Source organism: Littorina saxatilis, linkage group LG1, assembly GCF_037325665.1.
Source record: "Littorina saxatilis isolate snail1 linkage group LG1, US_GU_Lsax_2.0, whole genome shotgun sequence".
NCBI lineage: Eukaryota > Metazoa > Mollusca > Gastropoda > Littorinimorpha > Littorinidae > Littorina > Littorina saxatilis.
In genome coordinates this window covers 96,634,810-96,657,489 of record NC_090245.1, presented here as the reverse complement: position 1 = coordinate 96,657,489, position 22,680 = coordinate 96,634,810, and the positions used below count along the sequence as shown (strand labels likewise).

Below are 22,680 nucleotides of genomic sequence, written 5' to 3'. Positions count from 1 at the left end.
CTTTTGGATAACTAGAGATTGATCTAGGGATTGTGATTTGTACAAAGTAGTGCAGGTAAATGATTTTTCTGACTTGCACTGGTTGAGTACAGACAGTTTTATTTAGGTTGATATTGATAGTGATATCAGTTAGTTTTGACAACTGAAACAAAACAGTATGTAAATGTGGAGGAATGTTGGTGTAACAGGCGGCAATGTGCATGATCTTTGATGCTCTTTGCTGCAGGATCCCTACGCTAGCTACGACGTCAACGCTCAGGACAACGACCCCATGCCCAGATACGATTCAACCGACGAAAACAGGTAAGTGGCGTGCAGTGTTGATGTCTTGTGTATGTCCTATCTTTGCAGCCATATGCAAAGTGGATAGTGGTGGGGGTGGGAAACCGATACCATCTCTAACTCAGCCCAGCGTTGAACCGATACCATCTCTAACTCAGCCCAGCGTTGAACCGATACCATCTCTAACTCAGCCCAGCGTTGAACCGATACCATCTCTAACTCAGCCCAGCGTTGAACCGATACCATCTCTAACTCAGCCCAGCGTTGAACCGATACCATCTCTAACTCAGCCCAGCGTTGAACCGATACCATCTCTAACTCAGCCCAGCATTGAACCGATACCATCTCTAACTCAGCCCAGCGTTGAACCGATACCATCTCTAACTCAGCCCAGCGTTGAACCGATACCATCTCTAACTCAGCCCAGCGTTGAACCGATACCATCTCTAACTCAGCCCAGCGTTGAACCGATACCATCTCTAACTCAGCCCAGCGTTGAACCTATAACCTGATGATCACAAGTCCAGTCCTAAACCAACTGAGCTATCGGCTCCCACTGAGCTATCGGCTCCCACTGAGCTATCGGCTCCCACTGAGCTATCGGCTCCCACTGAGCTATCGGCTCCCACTGAGCTATCGGCTCCCACTGAGCTATCAGCTCCCATTAAAGAGAAACACTACGAAATGTCTGGATGGTTTTTGCCTGCGACTGTAAAGCTGTGAGATCAGGACATCTGGTTCGTCAGATTTAGGCAAAGTCTCTGTGTCACCAGATGCTTCCACTTTTGTGTAGGAAGGGAGAAATCGCAGGAATTGTGAAGCAGTGTACCTGCATGTAGTGGTAGAAAATCATAACTCTTCACCACCTGTTGGTTCAGGTGATTAATGTGCAGGAAGACACATTGTATCAGGTGGTGATTTACTCCTTGTCCAGCTTCGGTGGGCATTAACACAAAAATGTGACGTCATTAAAATGTGTAGACAGACAGGTTGTTTATAGACAGGTTGTTTTACAGACAGGTTGTTTACAGCCACTGGATCCATTTCTTCACAACAATATCTGTCTAAAAGGGGAGGCACTGGTGTTAAAAGAGATTTTTTTTCGTTTGATAACTCTCAGGTCAAAAATTGTTTTTGCTTTAAAGTACTCGGTCCATCTCCTTAAGAATGAAAAAAAAAGAGAAAAGAATGAAGTCTGTGTTTAGATAAGTTTGCACAGCTGAATCTTTTGTCGCTGTCTTTCTTTGTCCTTTTTTCTCCTGTTTATTTTCCTAATGACATTTAGTGTTTGTCTTTGGGTTCAACACCAGATGCATTGCTTTCAAAAGGATTTTGTTCATGCTATTATTAAATGTGGTGCCACTGTCATTATTATTTTTGGCTCACGAAGTGTAGCCTATGCGATGCTAACTTTTGTCTGTCTGTGCGTGCGTGCGTATGTATGTATGTATGTATGTCTGTGGTAGAAACTTTAACATTTGAAGACGTCATATTACATTGACGTCACATTATGACGTACGAGGGTTAGACGTCACGCGATGGAATTACTGAAAGTCTCGGTGATTGTTATTTTGAGCGGGCCGAGACTATTTGGCAGTCGTGTCCATGTAAGTAGGCTACATGCAGACAATGACAATGACAATGACAAATCTTTATTTTTCGAGGGTGACAAGAATAAGCATAGGTATGCTTTTTTGCATCTGGCCCTCGCCCTAAAGAGGGACTAAACTATTTTACTATAACTATGACTAGGGAAAAAAAAGGTTACATAAAAACATTAATGGTAGAACATATAAGTTTATGTACATGAAGCGCATTATGTAGAAGCATTGTAGATCATAAGGTAGTGTTCAAAATTGGGTGTAAAGCAATGAAGATAAACGGAAAGTAACCCAACAATACATTAGCTCAGCAAAACAATGTATTACAGAGCCAAATCTTCGTGATTTTGTCACAATAAACCATAATTCCGATAATGAACAACTGTATACAAAGAAAACATACCAATCAAGTTTATTTGTTCATAGAGTTCATTAAATGGAAAGAATATTTGGTTCTAAAAGAATCTGTGTTGGTGGATTGCCGCAGGGCGTCCGGAAGAGCGTTCCAGAGGCTGCTTCCTGAATAAACAAGACTTGATTTAAATAGGTCTATCCTAGGAAGAGGAGTGTTTAGTTTTATAAAGTGGTGCGAATTCTTCAAAGAGAACTTTGAGCAAATGGTTTCGGGTGCATTTTCTGTCATAATTTTATGCATCATTATTCCTTTATTGTAATTCATTCTTGACTTCAGAGGTAGGACCCCTATGTTGATGTAGTCTGAGTCGGTGAGAGTAGTCTGTTTGAGTAATACTACTTTTAGCGCTCTTTTGTGTAATCTGCTGAGTAGCTTTAGGGAATTATCACTTGCAGAGTCCCATAGAGTGGATGCGTAATCAATAAGAGACTGAATATGAGCAGTGAAAAATAACTTCCTGGCTTGACAATTAAGGAAGTGTTTAATTCTAGATAAGAGGTACACTTTCTTTGACACTAATTTACTAAGTTGTTCAATCTAGATCTAGTGTCTCGCTTTCTTGCACAGTTTCACCTATGCTCTTTCTGTGTGTGTGTGTGTGTGTGTGTGTGTGTGTGTGTGTGTGTGTGTGTGTGTGTGTGTGTACTGTGTGTGTACTGTGTGTGTACTGTGTGTGTACTGTGTGTGTGTGACGGAGTGTTTGTGTTACTGTTTGTCTATTTCTTACGTGAGCCTTGAAGGCTTCGCCTCTTGTTTCACTCTGTTACATTTCCAGAGAAGTGCGTCAGCTTCGAACAATATGAAGATCAGATGCCTCATTGATTTTGTATTTTCATTCGTAGCAGATGTCTTTGGTATTGTTTCTTGTGTTCTCATTGACGGCTGTCACTGGACACTAGTTCTTGCTACGTGACAGAAATAGCAAGGTTGTGGGCTGAACATGGAGCAAGCACTGACCTCGATCTGACATTTTGAGGTCAACATCCGTTAACATTTATATACCTGATGTAAAAATACACCTGTGAAACTGATGAAGGAAAAGGGAGTTGGGGTTGGGGAGGGAGGGGGGTATCTGCAGGGCAGGCAAGTATAGACAGACACACTACAGTTGCTCCCCCCTGTTAAGACCCCCAATTTAAGACTCCCTCCTTTTTGACTCACATGCAAAGCAAAAGTGAGTCTATGTACTCACCCGAGTCGTCCGTCCGGCCGGCCGGCCGTCCGGAAAACTTTAACGTTGGATATTTCTTGGACACTATTCAGTCTATCAGTACCAAATTTGGCAAGATGGTGTATGATGACAAGGCCCCAAAAAACATACATAGCATCTTGACCTTGCTTCAGCTATTTTTCCCATTTTTCCCATTTTCTCTGAAGTTTTTGAGATTGAATACCTCACCTATATATGATATATAGGGCAAAGTAAGCCCCATCTTTTGATACCAGTTTGGTTTACCTTGCTTCAAGGTCAAGGTCACAGGAGCTCTTCAAAGTTGGATTGTATACATATTTTGAAGTGACCTTGACCCTGAACTATGGAAGATAACTGTTTCAAACTTAAAAATTATGTGGGGCACATTTTGATTGCTTTGTCAGTTTTAAAGTGATGTTCTGCAAGTAAGGCACTCGCCCCCGCTAGCGGGGTCATGAGGCAGACTCTGCTAGTCCTTTCTTTAGATGTCGTTGACACTAGCATTATACTTTTCGATCAGAAACCTTTGTTTGACAATTTTCACAAAAACATTTAGTGTTGGGACTGCCTTATTTAATTTGGCTCCAAATATACTTTGTTTGGCAAGGAGAATAAACAAATCAAAAACAGGTCATTTTTGACAATTAGCTATTTTTACCTGTCCAAGACCAGCGTCCAAGAATAGGCTGGAACCGAAGAATCTGTCCGTGAAACGGAAGCCCAAACAATCCTGTTTTGTCATGATTCAACAAAAGGGGTCAATTGTGTGATCAAAAGTGGAGTTTTTATTCTGTCAGCTTCAAAACAACTTTTTTACTTGAGACATTGCTTCCTGTTTGTTGAGTAGAGTGCCACTCCTAGTCTCCCCAAAGAACAGAAATCAATAGAGTTGAAATTTGTTTTTAAAAGGTGTGTAGGCATATATTGTTCCTTGGGATGTGTCTCTTGTACAGTGGATCGACCTTTTAAGACCCTCCAATTTAAGATTCCCTCCTTTTTAAGACTTTTTTCTGTTCATAACCTCTGTAAAAGTTACCCACAATTTAAGACTCCCTCCTTTTTGACTCACATGCGAAGCAAAAGTGAGTCTATGTACTCACCCGAGTCGTCCGTCCGTCCGTCCGGACGTCCGTCCGGACGTCCGTCCGGAAAACTTTAACGTTGGATATTTCTTGGACACTATTCAGTCTATCAGTACCAAATTTGGCAAGATGGTGTATGATGACAAGGCCCCAAAAAACATACATAGCATCTTGACCTTGCTTCAAGGTCAAGGTCGCAGGGGCCATAAATGTCTAAAAAACAGCTATTTTTCAAATTTTTCCCATTTTCTCTGAAGTTTTTGAGATTGAATACCTCACCTATATATGATATATAGGGCAAAGTAAGCCCCATCTTTTGATACCAGTTTGGTTTACCTTGCTTCAAGGTCAAGGTCACAGGAGCTCTTCAAAGTTGGATTGTATACATATTTTGAAGTGACCTTGACCCTGAACTATGGAAGATAACTGTTTCAAACTTAAAAATTATGTGGGGCACATGTTATGCTTTCATCATGAGACACATTTGGTCACATATGATCAAGGTCAAGGTCACTTTGACCCTTATGAAATGTGACCAAAATAAGGTAGTGAACCACTAAAAGTGACCATATCTCATGGTAGAAAGAGCCAATAAGCACCATTGTACTTCCTATGTCTTGAATTAACAGCTTTGTGTTGCATGACCTTGGATGACCTTGACCTTGGGTCAAGGTCACATGTATTTTGGTAGGAAAAATGTGTAAAGCAGTTCTTAGTGTATGATGTCATTGCTAGGTTTAGTTATTTGACCTTGACCCTGAAGGTCATGTAAAGGTCAAGGTCAAGCATGTGAGTCGTATGGGCTTTGCCCTTCTTGTTAAGACTTTTTTCTGTTCATAACCTCTGTAAAAGTTACCCACAATTTAAGACTCCCTCCTTTTTAAGACTTTTTTTTCTGTTCATAACCTCTGTAAAAGTTACCCACAATTTGGACATTTACCGTCGTCGCTCTGGTCAGTAACTTGCTTTGCCAGTCGACTTTTCGCCACCAAACCGAGCCTCCATTTTCTCCTGTGATTTCTCCCCACGGGTTACCTGAACATTGACAATGACGAAAGAAAGATTGTGTGTGCGCGCGCGCGTGCGTGTGTGAGCGTGTGTGTGTGCGTGCGTGTGTGGGTGTATGTGACTATGTTTGAATCTATTCGGATTTAGTTCTCTTTCCTTGTTTGTATTGTGATTGTGTAAGTGTAAAGCGCTCTGGGCTTGTGACCACGAGGTTTACGCGCTATATAAGTAATCGTTATTATTATTATTATTAAGACTCCCTCTTTTTTAAGACCAGATTTTGTAAGGTCTTAAAAGGGTGGTTCCACTGTAATTGTCACGACGGTACATACAGGCAAGGGCTTTGTGTCCAGGGTATTGATTAGTCTAGTCCCCTATCTGTTTCATCTTTATGTGTATGTGGGGGTGACAAAATATTGTGTACCATGGAATCAGTTAGCTATTGTTTGTGCCAGACAGATGATAGGCTCACTTTTGTCAGTGCAGTAGCTTGTGGGGGGGGTGTTGCGAACGGATGACTCACAATCATAAAACTTGAAGTGTCTACGTACATGAACCTGTGTGCGCCTTTTCTGAATTTATAGGATAGTTGACTGATTTTTCGTAGGAAAGATCTTCAGATGTGATTATTTTGAGCTTCTGCAATGAGTTGAAAGAGGCACTGTTTTCCCATGTGGGCACTTATACTTTTTTTTCTTTTTTTTCTTACGGGGGGGGGGGGGGGGGGGCTGTGTGTGTGAGAGACAGACAGACTCATGCAAGACAGAAACAGAGACAGGCAGGCAGACACAGAAACAGAGACAGGCAGGCAGACACAGAGACAGGCAGGCAGACACAGAAACAGAGACAGGCAGGCAGACACAGACACAGAGAGAAGAGGGGTTGTTCACTGTGCCAGTTGTCTGTTGGTTTGTGAAATGGTGAGCTGGGATTGATTATCATAATTACAATATGTGTAATAATAACAATGAATACTTATTAATCGCCCCTTCTCACAAGAGCTCATGGTGATTTACGATAGCAAACACACGCACCCACATACACTCCACCAATGACATAGAGGGATGGACACACGTAGTGACGGCGACTGATGGTTGTGTGTTTCAGACATGGTACGCGCTGTGCAGGAGAGGTGTCAGCCTCCGCCAACAACTCCCAGTGTTCTGTGGGGATTGCGTACAACTCCAAGATTGGAGGTAGGTGGACAGTCCCGGTGCTCAGCATGTAATGTCTTCACTCAGGCCACCCGCATCCTCCTATCTCATCTCCTCCACCCCCCCCCCCCCCCTTTACAAAGAGAAAAAGGAAAAATGGAGCTTCACAATGAAGTTGATGAGAACGGAAGTAAAACAAATCTGCTCTGAAGGCTTTGTGATAAAGTTTGAGTTATTTCCGTAGTGTGTCTATTAGTATTTTTGTGTCTCAGGTGTACTTATGTTGGACTGGGAGGTGTTTGATTGAATGAAGGCAGCCTTGTGGTTTCTATGGTGATGACATTGATGTTGTTGTGTCTCAGGTGTGCGTCTGTTGGACGGGGAGGTGTTTGATGCGGCGAGGTGGCCTCGCTGAGTTTCAACCGCTCCCACATCCACATTGTGGTTTTTATGGTGATGACATTGCTGTTGTGTCTCAGGTGTGCGTATGTTGGACGGGGAGGTGTTTGATGCGGTGGAGGCGGCCTCACTGAGTTTCAACCGCTCGCACATCCACATCTACTCGGCCAGCTGGGGACCTGACGATGACGGACGTGTAGTGGACGGTCCTGGACCTCTGGCCAAGAAGGCTTTTGAGAACGGCATCAAATACGTGAGTGCCAATGTTTTCTTTTTCTTTTTTCTTCTTGTTCGCTTCTTTTAGACGTCCACTCCTGTAGCACGCACGAATGCCGCCATCTTCTTGTGTCAAGCGCAAAGAGCATAATTGTAAAGTTATGATGTTGCGCTATATAAATGCTCATTTATTATTATTATTATTATTGACTCACATGCGTAGCAAAAGTGAGTCTATGTACTCACCCGAGTCGTCCGTCCGTCCGTCCGGACGTCCGTCCGGAAAACTTTAACGTTGGATATTTCTTGGACACTATTCAGTCTATCAGTACCAAATTTGGCAAGATGGTGTATGATGACAAGGCCCCAAAAAACATACATAGCATCTTGACCTTGCTTCAAGGTCAAGGTCGCAGGGGCCATAAATGTTGCCTAAAAAACAGCTATTTTTCAAATTTTTCCCATTTTCTCTGAAGTTTTTGAGATTGAATACCTCACCTATATATGATATATAGGGCAAAGTAAGCCCCATCTTTTGATACCAGTTTGGTTTACCTTGCTTCAAGGTCAAGGTCACAGGAGCTCTTCAAAGTTGGATTGTATACATATTTTGAAGTGACCTTGACCCTGAACTATGGAAGATAACTGTTTCAAACTTAAAAATTATGTGGGGCACATGTTATGCTTTCATCATGATGTCACATATGATCAAGGTCAAGGTCACTTTGACCCTTATGAAATGTGACCAAAATAAGGTAGTGAACCACTAAAAGTGACCATATCTCATGGTAGAAAGAGCCAATAAGCACCATTGTACTTCCTATGTCTTGAATTAACAGCTTTGTGTTGCATGACCTTGGATGACCACATGTATTTTGGTAGGAAAAATGTGTAAAGCATGTGAGTCGTATGGGCTTTGCCCTTCTTGTTATTATTATTAAGGGCCACCAGGTCTGTCTTATTATTATTCTTCTGCATTCATGGGGTGAAAGTCCCACATACACTCTTTTTTTTCTTTTTTTGTTGTTGCCCGAGTTTCTTTTTACGTATTTGACGGTTTTTACCCAGCCATTTAGGCTGCCATATGCCTATTTTGGAGGATGCAAGCTGGATAAACACTTGGTGTGTCTACAACGTGAAGGGGACTGTGAATGAGTCATTGGTGTTGGTCGGTGTGTTGTAAATGTGTTTGACCCATCAGTGACTAGTGGCCCTTTCAGTGGGGAAAGGGAGATAACCACTCTCTCACCGAAGTTGTTTGGTGTAGTTTGCTTTTGAAAGTCTGCAGCTTTTAAATTAAAACATTGCTTTTTACTGTTTTGTTATTTTTGCCATCTGTTTCTTTTGATATGGGGTTGGAGTAATACAGTTTTGGTTTGCATGTAATTCTTTCCTAAATATTTGAACTGGCGTCTTCGAATGCAGTGAACTTGGTCCCTCATGCACAGAATCAGTTGATTTTATGACTTCACATTCACAGAGCTAGATTTTGAAGTTTGTATTTGAGATTGACTTGCTCTGTTCCTCTTCAAAGTAAATTATTTTGACATGTTCATTTTTGTGTAACTCTACGCCATATCTGATTATTTAGACATGTTCATCTTTTCAACTCTACGCTGTGTCTGCCAGGGTCGGGGTGGTAAAGGTTCCATCTTTGTGTGGGCGTCCGGCAACGGGGGCAGCGCGCAGGACTCTTGCAACTGCGACGGCTACGCCAACAGCATCTACACGCTCTCCATCTCGTCCACGTCAGAGCACGGCACCAAGCCCTGGTACCTGGAGGAGTGCGCCTCCACCCTCGCCACCACCTACAGCAGCGGCGCCTACAACGAAAAGCAGATTGTGAGTTGTTCCCGTTAAAAGCAGATTGGGATTTGTTCCCTTTGTTGAGAAAAGCAGACCTGGGAACCCATACGATTTCGCCGTATTTTGTACGCATGATTGTCGAGAATACGCTCAGTACGGTCAGTGGGAAAAAAATACGACGAGAAAAATTCCTAGACTACTTTTCTTCACAAGCCCATCCTGAAGCCGATCCAGTATTTTGGCACATGATTACGTCACTATATTAGCCGCCGTCGAAAAAAATATAATCGGATCGTGTCAATCAATCAAAACAACCAGGCAAACAAAAGTACGGTATTTGGCAAAATCGGCTCCGAGAATAAACAAGTGAAACAAAGAAGAAAAGTGAAAAAGTTTGAAGAAAAATATCACACACACACAATTTGTAACCAACACACACATGTAGTCCCGCCCGGAATAAGCTTTTTGGGATGATTTACGACTTTTGCGCACATTTCGAGCAGACGAAAACTGCACAACATGGCGGCTCTCGCTCCTCCAACTATCGCGAGACACAAAAAAACGAAATCTCGCGCGCGCGAGATCCTGATACATCCGGTGTTTCTCTGTACGCTTGTCACGACGACTTGTTGACAAACGAAGATTCGCGAAAGAAAGAGAATAGCGCCGAGTCTTGAGTAAGAGAGCTAATAAAGTACCGGTAATCGCTAATCGAGCGAAATGAAAATCCGCGGCGACATCCATTAGGTGAATGCTATTCAAGTTTTGGTAACGTTTTAGCCGCATCTTTATGCCGCAATGCGATTTTTTTTTTAAAGTCGCGGCTTGTAGTCCGTCAAATACGGTACAGTTTGTGTCAGTAAAAAATGAAAAAAGTATTTGTTTTAAATGTATAGGTAAACTTAATTAACGGTGTGACGGACGAGCATGAGGCATGTTTTAATCATGGATGTGCAAACGCTGTGTGGAGTAGCCTACGCTCATTTTTTTGAAAATACACCAAGTTTGTTTGAGAATACTCAAAGTGCAAAACAGGGGTTCCCAGGTCTGACAAAAGCAGATTGGGATTTGTTCCCTTTGTTGACAAAAGCAGATCGTGAGTTGTTCCCTTTGTTGACAAAAGCAGATTGTGAGTTGTTCCCTTTGTTGACAAAAGCAGATTGTGAGTTGTTCCCTTTGTTGACAAAAGCAGATTGTGAGTTGTTCCCTTTGTTGACAAAAGCAGATTGTGAGTGGTGTTTATTGAGAAAAGCTCTTAAGACCTTATTTTTTTCAGATTTTCTGTTAATAACCTCTGTAAATAATTTACCTCCATTTTAAGACTCCCTCCTTTTGAAGCTCTGATTTTCTCAGATTTGTGAAATTGGTGAAAAGGGTTGTTCCACTGTACACCTACAAACAACAGTAGATGGTGGGAAACATCAGGTGCTAATGTACACCTACAAACAACAGTAGATGGTGGGAAACATCAGGTGCTCATGATGAAACTGCTGTGTGTTCAGGTGACGGTAGATCTTCACAAGCGCTGCACCCAGTCACACACTGGTACCTCTGCCTCTGCCCCGCTGGCTGCCGGTATTGTCGCGCTCATACTGGAAGCCAAGTGAGTTGTCTGCACTGTCTGTTTCTGACTGTAGCTGATGATTATAGTTTTGGCTTAGTCGACTCTGGGATTGAAATTCCAACGCGGAACGTGGGGGTTGATACCATGCAGATTGCTACAACCTGGTTTCACCGCCACCTCCTCATGCTAGGTCATCTACTATAGCACAGTTGTGACTCAAGCTTTTTATTGTTGTATGTCATTGACAATATCATAATGTCTTTGTTGTTGTGTGTGTGTGTGTGTGTGTGTGTGATTGACGATATCAGAATGTGTTTGTTGTGTGTGCAGCCCTGAGTTAACATGGCGTGATGTGCAGTACATCACACTGATGACATCACGGCCTGGACCCATGGTTGACGGACAGTGGGTCACTAACGCTCTTGGTCGCAAAGGTCAGTCTTGCCGTCTCCCGCCTCTCTGTCCTGTGAGGACGGGCCTAGCAGCTGTAAGAAAACCAAATTAGGCACACGCACACATACACCCACGCACACACACACACACACACACACACAAACACACACTCTCACTCATGCACACACACACACACACACACACACACACACACACACACACACACACACACACACTCACACGCACACACACACACACATACACACACACTCACTCACTCACTCATGCACACACACACACACACACACACACTCACTTATGCACACACAGAAACACACACGCACACTTATAAGTAAATAAGTTGAAGAAATGATTTCAAACATGATCATACAGTTTTTAGGTTGTGGAAAGTTTGGTGGGGGAGAAGGGAGACAACTTTCTCTGTTGTGGAAGTGAATATAGGGCTGCTTTGGCAAACTTGAAGACCAAGAATCCCAAAGCAAAGAAGAATAAGCATACAGTGAAACCCCCCTTTTAAGACCCTAGTTTCGTAGACTTTCTGTTCATTACCTCTGTAAATTTACCCCCATTTTAAGACTCCCTCCTTTTTTAGACCTGATTATCTCCGATTTGTGGAGGTCTTAAAGGGGGGTTCCACTGTATTTGGCAAAGAAAGCTTTTAATCACACCTTTCCCAGGGATGTTGCTACAAATCCATACCTATAGGACAAATGTCCTAGCTCTTCAACATCAATAGGACATTTGACCCCTTTCAGAAATTTCAATAGGACGTCAGAATTTTTTCAGTTTCAAGAATGACGCTCGCCGTGTTCCCCACTGTTTTTGACCCTAATGTAGCACAGGGTGCGGTTGAATAGCCAAACGTGTTCAGCTTTTGTTGAACTTTGGCAGGCTTTATTTTTATTTTTCGGTGGCATAACTCAGTGCGCTTCGTCAAAATGTATCGAACTGAAAGCTTCTTCTTCTTCTTTGGCGTTCCAGGAACTGAAAGCAAAAGCAGACGCAAGACTTAGTCAGTTGGAATTGTCTTCCATACTCCTAACTTTAATGTGCTGCAGACGGGTGTCACCCAAACGCAAGATCCGCACTGCATAACTTCAGTGCACCTGTACGCGAGAGTGCTTGGTCGCTTTTTGAAAATGTGTATCTTGAAAGGAACACTATCGAATATCGCGCTGTCTGAAGGAATTGAGTTATTATCGGACAATGCCGGGGCTCAGTTGAAAACGATAGGACATCTGACCGCCATGCGGCTATGTGAATCGGACATTTGAGCCTCTTAATCGGTGTATGTCCGATGTCCGACGCCTAACGACATCCCTGCTTTCCAAATTAGAGCTCTACGAATTGTTCCAATAGCTAACATTTCTTGTTTTTTGATTCTTAACAACTTTTCCATGTGAACAGTGAGTCTTCGCTACGGCTATGGTCTGATGGACGCTTCAGCCATGGTGGACCTGGCAAAGCAGTGGCACAACGTTCCGGAGGTACACGTCTGTTTGGAACCCTCCAAGGATGAGAATGTGTAAGGACATGTTTGTATTGAGTATGTTTCTGGTGTTGACTTTCACCTTGCTTATGAGAATTTTTGACAGAGAATTAAAACCATTTTCATCAACATGCAAAATCTGAAGTTAAAATGAATCAAAGTCGCCCATTGTCATGGTCGTTTTTATGTCGTAAGTTATTCAATATGTGTGTGTGTCTTTGTGTGTGTGTGTGTCTTTGTGTATGTGTGTGTGTCTTTGTGTGTACAGTGGCCTGACGGGTAGGAAATACACAAGCATCATTACGACCGACGGCTGCGAGGGACAGGGCACTGAGGTTCAATTCCTGGAGCATGTGCAGTGTCGTATGACCTTGGCCTTCCACCCACGAGGCAGCCTCGTCCTGCATCTCACGTCTCCACAGGTTTTACACAAGCTTTTTTTCTTCTGTGTGGTTGTATGTGTGTGTGTCACTGTGTGAGTGTTCCTGTGTGTATCTCTGTCTATCTGCTCAAATATGCGGGGATGAATGTTGATATGCCTGAAGTCAGAATTCCAGCAATTCGGTACATATTCTGGCAGATGGATGCTTCAAAAAAAATTGTGGAGCAAGGAGGAATCCAGTTAATACCATTGTATTGGCTCTGAACACATGTTAGGCTGTGTTTTAGTTTTTGATAACACATGCACTAATGCTTAGTGTGTCATGTCACCAAGATTTGTTACAATGCTTCAGAAATGAATCAGACAGACGTGATACAGAAGACAATAAAATACAAACAAAGATCTGAATATATTGGATTTGCATGTTCGATATCAAGTTGAATGAAAATAAAATTCATACAAAAACCACCAGAATATATTGAAATATTGAACAGTCCAGAATAACAGCTCAGTCAGTAGCGGCGCTGACTTGAAAACCAGTTGTCGCTATCAACGTGGGTTCGATCCCCACATTCGGCAAGGGATTTATTACCCAGAGTCAACTTTGTGCAGACTCTCCTCGGTGGCCGAGCACCCCAGTGTGCTCGCATGCGCACGATAAAGATCCCAAGTTCACAGTGGAAGTCTCAGGGCTTGGAAACATGAGTACTCACATGCAGGACAAAGAAAACAAGTCGCGTAAGGCGAAAATACAATATTTAGTCAAGTAGCTGTCGAACTCACAGAATGAAACTGAACGCAATGCAACGCAGCAAGACCGTAGCATCGTCAGTCCACCGCGCACGGCAAAGGCAGTGAAATTGACAAGAAGAGCGGGGTAGTACTTGCGCTGAGAAGGATAGCACGCTTTTCTGTACCTCTCTTCGTTTTAACTTTCTGAGCGTGTTTTTAATCCAAACATATCATATCTATATGTTTTTGGAATCAGGAACCGACAAGGAATAAGATGAAAGTGTTTTTAAATTGATTTCGAAAAAACAAAATTGATAATAATTTTTATATATTTAATTTTCAGAGCTTGTTTTTAATCCGAATATAACATATTTATATGTTTTTGGAATCAGCAAATGATGGAGAATAAGATAAACGTAAATTTGGATCGTTTTATAAATTTTTATTTTTTTTTACAATTTTCAGATTTTTAATGACCAAAGTCATTAATTAATTTTTAAGCCACCAAGCTGAAATGCAATACCGAAGTCCGGGCTTCGTCGAAGATTACTTGACCAAAATTTCAACCAATTTGGTTGAAAAATGAGGGCGTGACAGTGCCGCCTCAACTTTCACGAAAAGCCGGATATGACGTCATCAAAGACATTTATCAAAAAAATGAAAAAAACGTTCGGGGATTTCATACCCAGGAACTCTCATGTCAAATTTCATAAAGATCGGTCCAGTAGTTTAGTCTGAATCGCTCTACACACACACACACACACACACACACACGCACACACGCACACACACACGCACATACACCACGACCCTCGTTTCGATTCCCCCTCGATGTTAAAATATTTAGTCAAAACTTGACTAAATATAAAAATGAGGTAGCGCCGTATACTGTATGGCAGCTGGCTTTCCCCAGGGAGAAAGCAGCCCCAATGTCCATGAAGGTAACCTCACAGGACTGTATCAAATCTTACCCTTATCTTATACAGTGGAATGATTGTGTGTGTGCAGGGAACAAGGTCGACAATTTTGCCGAGGCGTCCTAACGACGTGTCCTCCACGGGGTTCAACGATTGGCCGTTCCTCTCCGTTCACTTCTGGGGCGAGGACCCTCGAGGGAAGTGGACACTGGAAATAGAGAATGGGAACCCCTACAGTCCGAATCTTGATGGGGGTATGCTTTGCTGCTATGTTATGGAGGGTGGATTAAGAGAGGGGAGGGAGGTGGCCTTTCAAGGCGGATTGAAAGAGGGTAGGGGTGGGGGGCAATGGGAAGGAGGAAGAAAGAACGAGCAATAGATAGATGGTTAAAGAGCAATATATAGATGGTTTCTTGCTTGGAACAAAAAAAAATTTCAAAACACATAACAATAAACAATTCATAAACTCGGCAAAAAAATTAATGCACTCATTTTTGTACCCCAAGGAAAGCATTCATTCCCGTGTCATTTTCTTCAAACGTTCTATTTCATTAAATGCACTCAACTTGGCTATCTGCCACACTTTTCAGATCAAAGATTTCTTTTACAGGGGTCACATGACCGCCACCCAAATAAGGGTACCCCCAAAATCGACCTGACAAAAACTTTGTTCAATGGATGTTGTTTGTCTTTAAACACAAACCTGTGTCTACAGGCCGCCTGGTGTCGTGGGCCTTGGTATTCCACGGGACCAAGGAGCAACCGGTGCGAGTACGCAACACCGCCCCTGACACCGACACCAAGCACTCCACCACCGCCACCCCCAGACATGCGTCCACCACCACCACCTCGCCAAAATCCACCATCCCTGCAGAGGTTGTTGCTGCTTTCTCTCTTGATGACTCAAATGTAGCACGTGACACTTGAACGGCAAGACAGTGGAACCCCCCTTTTAACCACCCCCCCCCCTGAGACTTCCTCCCTTGTAAGACTTCCTCCATTTTATGACCCTATTTCTCATGACATTCTGTTCTTAACGGCTGCTAGTTTACCTCCATTTGAAGGCTCTCTCCATTTGAAGGCTCTCTCCATTTTCAGACTCTCTCCATTTGAAGACTCCATTTGAAGACTCTCTCCATTTGAAGACTCTCTCCATTTGAAGACTCTCTCCATTTGAAGGCTCTCTCCATTTTCAGACTCTCTCCATTTTCAGACTCTCTCCATTTGAAGACTCCATTTGAAGACCTGCTTTTCTCAGATTGTTGGAGGTCTTAAAAGGGAGGTTCCACTGTGTTCAGATACAGCCCTATGTGAGCTTTGTCAGCACACTGACTCAATCTCAACATTGTCACTCTTCTTTCAGTATTGTGATGTCATTTCCACAGGGTTATATCTGGAGTGTGCTGAATGTATCATTGTAAAAGTGGATTGTATGTTTGATAGATTGTGCATGTGAGAATCAGTTGTGGAGTCCAAGTGTAGTTTCAAAAGTCACAGTGCATGTGAGGGAATGCTTTGAGTGTGTGGGTGTATGCGATAGTCTTGGAAGGCTTTTTCTCTGGGATTGGCATGAAGAAAAAGAGAGACACATCCTTTGGGTTTTCATACTGTATTTTCTGAACTATGATTTGTGCATGAGCACTGTAAATTGTAATTGAAAGCTCTCGGTTTCAGTAATAAAATCTAAAATCAATTTGAGTTGAGTGAATCTTCAATGACTAGGGGGAAGATTGGAGGGGGAAAAGATATCTTTGTTGTGGGGTGAGTGGGGGCGGACAGAACAGGGGGCAATTAGAGATGATACTCTCCATACATAAGGGGGTCAAATAACCAATTAGAGTAGGTGTGTGTGTGTGTGTGTGTGTGTGTGTGCGTGCGTGCGTGTGAACAGAGTGTCTGTGGAGGGATCCTGTATCACCCATGTTACTGAAATCTCTTTCTGTAGCATGTGGTACAGAATATTCATGTGGATTGTGTGTGTCAGAATACTATTGTGGATTGTGTCTTTGTGTGTGTCAGAATAATATTGTGTCTGTGTGTGTGTCAAAATAATAATCTGGATTGTCTTTGTGTGTGTCAGGATAATAATGTGGATTGTGTCTTTGTGTGTGTCAGAGTAATATTCTGTATTATGTCTGTGTGTGTGTCAAAATAATAATCTGGATTGTCTTTGTGTGTGTCAGGATAATAATGTGGATTGTGTCTTTGTGTGTGTCAGGATAATAATGTGGATTGTGTCTTTGTGTGTGTCAGAGTAATATTCTGTATTGTGTCTGTGTGTGTGTCAAAATAATGCCAGACTGTGTCTATATGTGTGTCTGAATAATAATGTGGATTTTTTCTTTGTGTGTGTCAGAATAATTATGTGGATTGTGTCTGTGTGTGTCAGAATAATAATGTAGATTATGTCTTTGTGTGTGTCATAATAACAATGTTGATTGTGTCAGAATAATAATGTGGATTGTGTCTTTATGTGTCTGAGTAATGATGTGGATAGTGTCTTTATGTGTGTCAGAAGTGTCACGCGGAGTGTGAAGGGGGCTGTACAGGGACGGAAGCCACGGACTGCATGGCCTGCAAACACTTCACTAACCAGACCAACAGGTGAGACAACTTGAACACACGCTGACATGCACAGTTCTTAGCTAATAATGTCCAGGATGTGCACAAGCACGAGCACAGGTAGATAAGATGGTGTGTGTGTATTTTGGTGTGTGTGTGTTGGTGTGTGTGTGTTGGTGTGTGTGTGTTGGTGTGTGTGTATTTTGGTGTGTGTGTGTTGGTGTGTGTGTGTGTTGGTTGGTGTGTGTCGATGTGTGTGGGTGTTGGAGAGAAGCTGTCATGACAGCAACGGAAAGCTTGATTAAAAAAAACGTTTGAATAAAAACGTGGCGTCATTAACGCACAGTGTCTGTGTGTGTATGTGAGAATGGAAGATGGGAACAGAAGAGGATCTGGGAGGAGTGAAGGTAGAGGTACACACGTCAAAGGGAACAATCGGGTGCCATTGCCTGTTAATGTTATTTGCCTGTAAAACAGGATGTACAGGGTAGTATAATGTCCTGTGTGCAGGATGTGTGTGGCATCGTGCGGGAAAGGGACGTACAAGGACCACACAATGTGCAAGGAGTGCGGAGAGTCGTGTCGCACCTGCTCGGGTCCCACCCTGGTGCAGTGCCTCAGCTGTTACCCCGGGGTCAAGTTCCATCCCAAGCACAACACCTGCGCCGAGGACTGCATGGTCGGCACTTACACCGGTCAGTGCATCACAATACAGACTGGAGAATGTTTGGTTAGCCAAGGTTGTGACAGCAGTCAGTGCATCACAATTCTCAGTACAGAATATTTTATTATCCAAAATTATTGTTGTCTTGAACATTATTACATGGAGCCAGAGCTACCAAAAACTTTTGGGGGGGGGGGATGTATATTATGCATGACGAAAGACGAGTAGTATGAGCATTGGCTTTTCTTATTATTGCCAGCCTTTGACCCTCTCTTCAATGCAAGTGTAAGATGGATGCGAGAAAAGGCAGGCGTTATTTTCACTCTGCAGTACGCATTCTGCAGTGTGGAATTGCATGGCTGCACACACGCATGCTTTGTGTCACTTATAACTCAGGCGTTTGTGAAGCAATTGGCTAGAAATTGTCCCCACAGATTTGCCATGGGAGTGGCAGGTGTCATGACAAATGTCAGGCACACTGGCCGACAAACTCTACAGCTGTTAGCTATGAAAGACGTATTTGCCCATCTCTACCCGATGCCTTTCCCTTAATTCCCCGCCCTGAATATGGTACCCACTTCAAGCTGGGTGGACTGCAGAGCGTTCACAAAAGTAGAGTATTTGTATTGGCCTCCATTGAGAATCAATGGTCGCACAGCAGTGCCAGAGGCAAGGGCGCTAAACCCCTCTGCCACTTGAGACTGTGCTGTGTGAAGGACAAAACTGCTGGCTTGGCTTGATGGCCCTGCGCTCATGCATGCTTTCAATAGAAGCACAGTTCATTCAAACTTCAGTTCATACATGTTATTCATATTTTTACTGGGGTTAAAGTTAAGGAATACCTTACCTTGGATGTTACATAGTTATAGAAATTTGTTGCTTCGACACAATTAATTTAATGATTTTCTTTTTTTAATTTACCAGTAAAGGTAAGTGTTTTGTATTCTATCTTGTTCGTTAGTCAGTCTTCTTCAGGTGTGATAATTTTATCATTGATTTCTTTACATATCTACAGTGGTAGTGTAGTGATTTATTCAGTAGTATGTTATGGGGGGAAAAAGTCTGATACCCCATATTCAAATCTGATATTCGTCAATCAATCTCACTGGTGTTGGCGAAGACATGTAAACATTCCTTTTTCAAGCTGGCAAAATACACTAACGCCAAAATGTACAAAACCAATCATTTTGGAACTTCAGATTTCAAGTTGGTCTTGTGAGGAACTCAATTCTCTCTAACAAGAGTTCACGGAAGAATTGTTCCAATGTCACTAAAATACAGAAAGCGCATTGCATAGACTTAAAAGAAGGAAAGAGAAACAAATAAAAGGAGGGGACAACCAGTGCCGAGAGCTAACTCGCTAATTATCCGCCCCTTCCCAAGTGTTGGACGGGGACTGTGCTCTGGCTCCGCAGATTGTTTACAGTATCATCTGTCCATGCGGCTGATAGCCAGGGTGCAAATGTAGGTCTCTCCAGGAGAACAAATTCCTCACGATGTTCGCCTTGACCAGAATAAACGGGAATAAGTGCCCCTTCTAGTTTACAGACGGAAAGAAGCAGAGGGTAGAATAACAAGGGTATTTGTCTGTTACAGATAACATCCACTGCTTGCCGTGTGACAAGAGCTGCAAGTCGTGCAGAGGGCCGAGCGCGGAGGATTGCTTGACATGCAAGTCGACGTTCCACCTGCAGGACGGGCGGTGCAGCCAGTCGTGGACGACCAAGATGGAGGGCTCTATGCAGGGTCTGGTGCTGGGGCTGGTGCTGCTCTGCTCTCTGCTGCTCCTCGTCATCGGTACGTCTGCCAGACCTGCTTACCCTTACAATTTTGGAGTCATTTATCTCTATTTTTTGTAGGATTTTTGGAAAATAAATACTCCATTTGAGCCCGGATTACGCTTTTCAAATGAGATTAAACTTGGGTTTATGTTGCTAATGTTGGCATTTGTAACTCCTGGGTTACTATTTGGTCATCAGATTACTATTTTTTTTACTTGACCATTACAGTAAAACCTGCATCTAGCGGACCCTTATTTCGGCGGACACCTTAGCATAACGGACAATTCAAGTGAGGACGGATGTATTTTACTCTCAAAAACACCTTAAAAGAGCGAACACCTCAAAGGCGCGGACGCGGACACCCTTTTTTGGTCCCGATTGGGTTCGTTACTTGTCAACAACGGACAAACCCTTGAAGCAGACAGCTTTTAGCAGACGCTGGTCCGCCATCTTGGTTCTGCAAATACAATCTTGCTGGCGATGTGAACGCGCGAGAAGCTTATTTTGTAAGCCAATGACAGCACTTGAAAGAAGTTGATTTTTGTATGGTGCACGCTCATTGGTCGATGCCGTGAACTCACAAACATTTCGGGTTTCTACTTTCTGTACTGTGGTGCATCTTCGTCTCATCCTTCGTCTTCGTCTCATCATGCCAAAACGACAAATTTTGACTTTAGAAGAGAGAGTCGATGTCATAAAGACCGTTCGAAAAGTTGCTGATGAGCTGAATTGCGGAAAAACTCAAATTTCCAACATAAAAGCTGATCGAACACAAATTCTCAGTCAGTGGGACTCCGGTGCCAGATCGACGGCAAAATGTGTTAAGAGAAGAAAAACAACCTATGATGAGTTGAACGAAGAACTCTTCTAGTGGTTTTCAACAGCTCGATCAAAGAATCTTCCAGTGAATGGCCCACTGCTTCAGATAAGAAACCGATTGCACCTCTCTCTCTCTCTCGCCTTCACCTTCGCTCGTTCTCTCTCTCTCTCTCTCTCTCTCTCTCTCTCTCTCTCTCTCTCTCTCTCTCTCTCTCTCTCTCTCTCTCTCTCCTTTTCTTTGAACAAAAACAAAAAACAAAAAAACTTGAGGGCTTCAAAACTTTGAGTTTTAATAATCACTGTGTCAAAAAAGAATCAGTGACTTGGTTTTTTTTTGTCCAAAAAAATGTTGGCGCATTCATATTCATAAGAAAGGACACCTTGCTACAAAGGACAGTGCAAGGCTCCCCAAGAGCGTCCTTTGCTCGCAGGTTTTACTGTACTCTTGTCAAGTTTTTGGGAGAAACAGGACTGCTCTGCACCCTGTGTCCCTACACCATCTTCATTGCTACCCCCACTCCCCCACCCCAGCCACTTTGATGAGACCTGCATGTCTGTCTAGCTAAGACTGACTGTCACCACCACCGTTTCCTGCTTTCCCATCTTTCCCACCGTGGCTCTAAGTGTATAACTGTCTGTGTCTGTCATCTACCTGTTTGTTTGTTGTAGTTTAACAAAAAATCTTACTGAGTTACTCTTTCTCTCTCTCTGTCTCTGTCTGCTTCTGTCTGTCTTTCTCTTTGTGTATTCAATCAGTTCGGCAGTCATTCTCTCTATCTCTGTCTCTTCGTCTCTCTCTCTCTCTCTCTCTCTCTCTCTCTCTCTCTCTCTCTCTCTCTCTCTCTCTCTCTCTCTCTCTGTTTTGCTTTCAGTGTGTTGCGATGTTTTTAACTTGTGTGTTTCCAGGCATGGCTCTGGCAGGACTGAAACCTTCAAGGCAGGGTTGTAGCACCACCGGTATCTGTCAGTTGTGCATGCATGCGTTTACCAGCACCGGTGTCTGTTAACTGTTTGTGTTTCAGGAATGGTTTCAGCAGGTTCGATTTGTATTTCAGGCATGGATTTAGCAGGACTGGTTTATTGAGTTCTTTTGTCTTTTTTCTTTTTCTTTTTTTTCAATATGTTTACCAATTGTATGTTTGACCTATGATGGACATAAGATTTATAATGTACAACACTTCTCTCAAATTAATTTTAAGTATGTATATGTATGTGCAGTTGAAATATGTGTCTGCTGCATATAATAATATAAACACATGGTAAATACATGATGGCATTTACATTAAACATCAATGTAAGACTTCGAGTTAATGTATTTAGAAGAAAAAAATACATAGCTGGCTCAGCACAATATTAACAATCACTGTGATAAACAATATTTAACACACTCATGTATATATACAGAATTCACTCTTCTCCCTCTTTACATTTACATTCAAACCATGCTATTTCAATTCAAAAATATCAATATTTCCACAATGAACACACTTATTATTATCCCTAATCTTCATTTTATTCTATAACATTTTGGCTGAAATCATGCCTTAATTGTAAACTGAAAAACCGGACCAGCTAAAATCATGCCTGAAATGAGAACTCAATAAACATGTGTATGTGTACCGTCATGTTGTAGCAGTGCTGGGCGTACGGTCGCTATGACAACTAGTAATGTCTGACTGTACCGTCATGTTACAGGTGTGGTTGTAGCGGTGCTGGCTCAACGTCAGCGCAAGCTATGCTGGGCGTACAGTCGCTATGACAAACTGCCGTGTCACGACGGGGACGAGGAGGAGGAGAGTAAGGTGTCCATGACCTATGCCAATGGCATCGACTTTGACGACGACTTCAAGTCCTGATGACAACTCTCCACATAGACGGGAAAGGGGGGTGGGATGAGGGAGAGGGGGTGGGGGAGAGGGATAAGAGATTGGGAGGGGGAGAGGGATAAGAGATTGGGAGGGGGGAATGATGTTGGTGGTGGTGGTGGGATATCCAAAAGAGTGGGATAAAATCATTGGTATAAAAGGTAAACGTACACACAGTTTGTTGATTCGCCACTGTAGACACAGAGTCGTGGCGATCTCCGAAGGCCTTTTTCTTTTTTTGTGTGTGTGATTTTATTTTTGTCTCAAACTCACAAACAGCTAATTGAATCCCAAACTTGTTTCTGGTGTTTTGCTGTTGATATGATAAAGCGTACT

General features: G+C 42.8%; 1 protein-coding gene across 3 annotated transcripts in view; it reads left to right on the top strand.

The window, feature by feature from the left end:
* LOC138946744 (proprotein convertase subtilisin/kexin type 4-like) overlaps positions 1-22,354 on the top strand; it is a 60,011-nt gene extending 37,657 nt beyond the window's left edge. Inside the window, exons 5-19 of one of the 3 annotated variants that reach the window (XM_070318150.1) lie at positions 227-303; positions 6,688-6,776; positions 7,214-7,386; positions 8,979-9,191; positions 10,658-10,758; positions 11,050-11,153; positions 12,541-12,658; positions 12,891-13,044; positions 14,745-14,907; positions 15,369-15,529; positions 17,169-17,257; positions 17,726-17,910; positions 19,476-19,676; positions 21,386-21,436; positions 22,175-22,354. In XM_070318150.1, the coding sequence (XP_070174251.1) occupies positions 227-303; positions 6,688-6,776; positions 7,214-7,386; positions 8,979-9,191; positions 10,658-10,758; positions 11,050-11,153; positions 12,541-12,658; positions 12,891-13,044; positions 14,745-14,907; positions 15,369-15,529; positions 17,169-17,257; positions 17,726-17,910; positions 19,476-19,676; positions 21,386-21,436; positions 22,175-22,335 (2,040 nt within the window). In that variant the 3' untranslated portion in view covers positions 22,336-22,354. The remainder of the gene's footprint in view (positions 1-226; positions 304-6,687; positions 6,777-7,213; positions 7,387-8,978; positions 9,192-10,657; positions 10,759-11,049; positions 11,154-12,540; positions 12,659-12,890; positions 13,045-14,744; positions 14,908-15,368; positions 15,530-17,168; positions 17,258-17,725; positions 17,911-19,475; positions 19,677-21,385; positions 21,437-22,174) is intronic. The other 2 variants (XM_070318164.1, XM_070318157.1) reach the window with 2 other exon arrangements.
* The last annotated feature ends 326 nt before the right edge of the window (positions 22,355-22,680 follow it).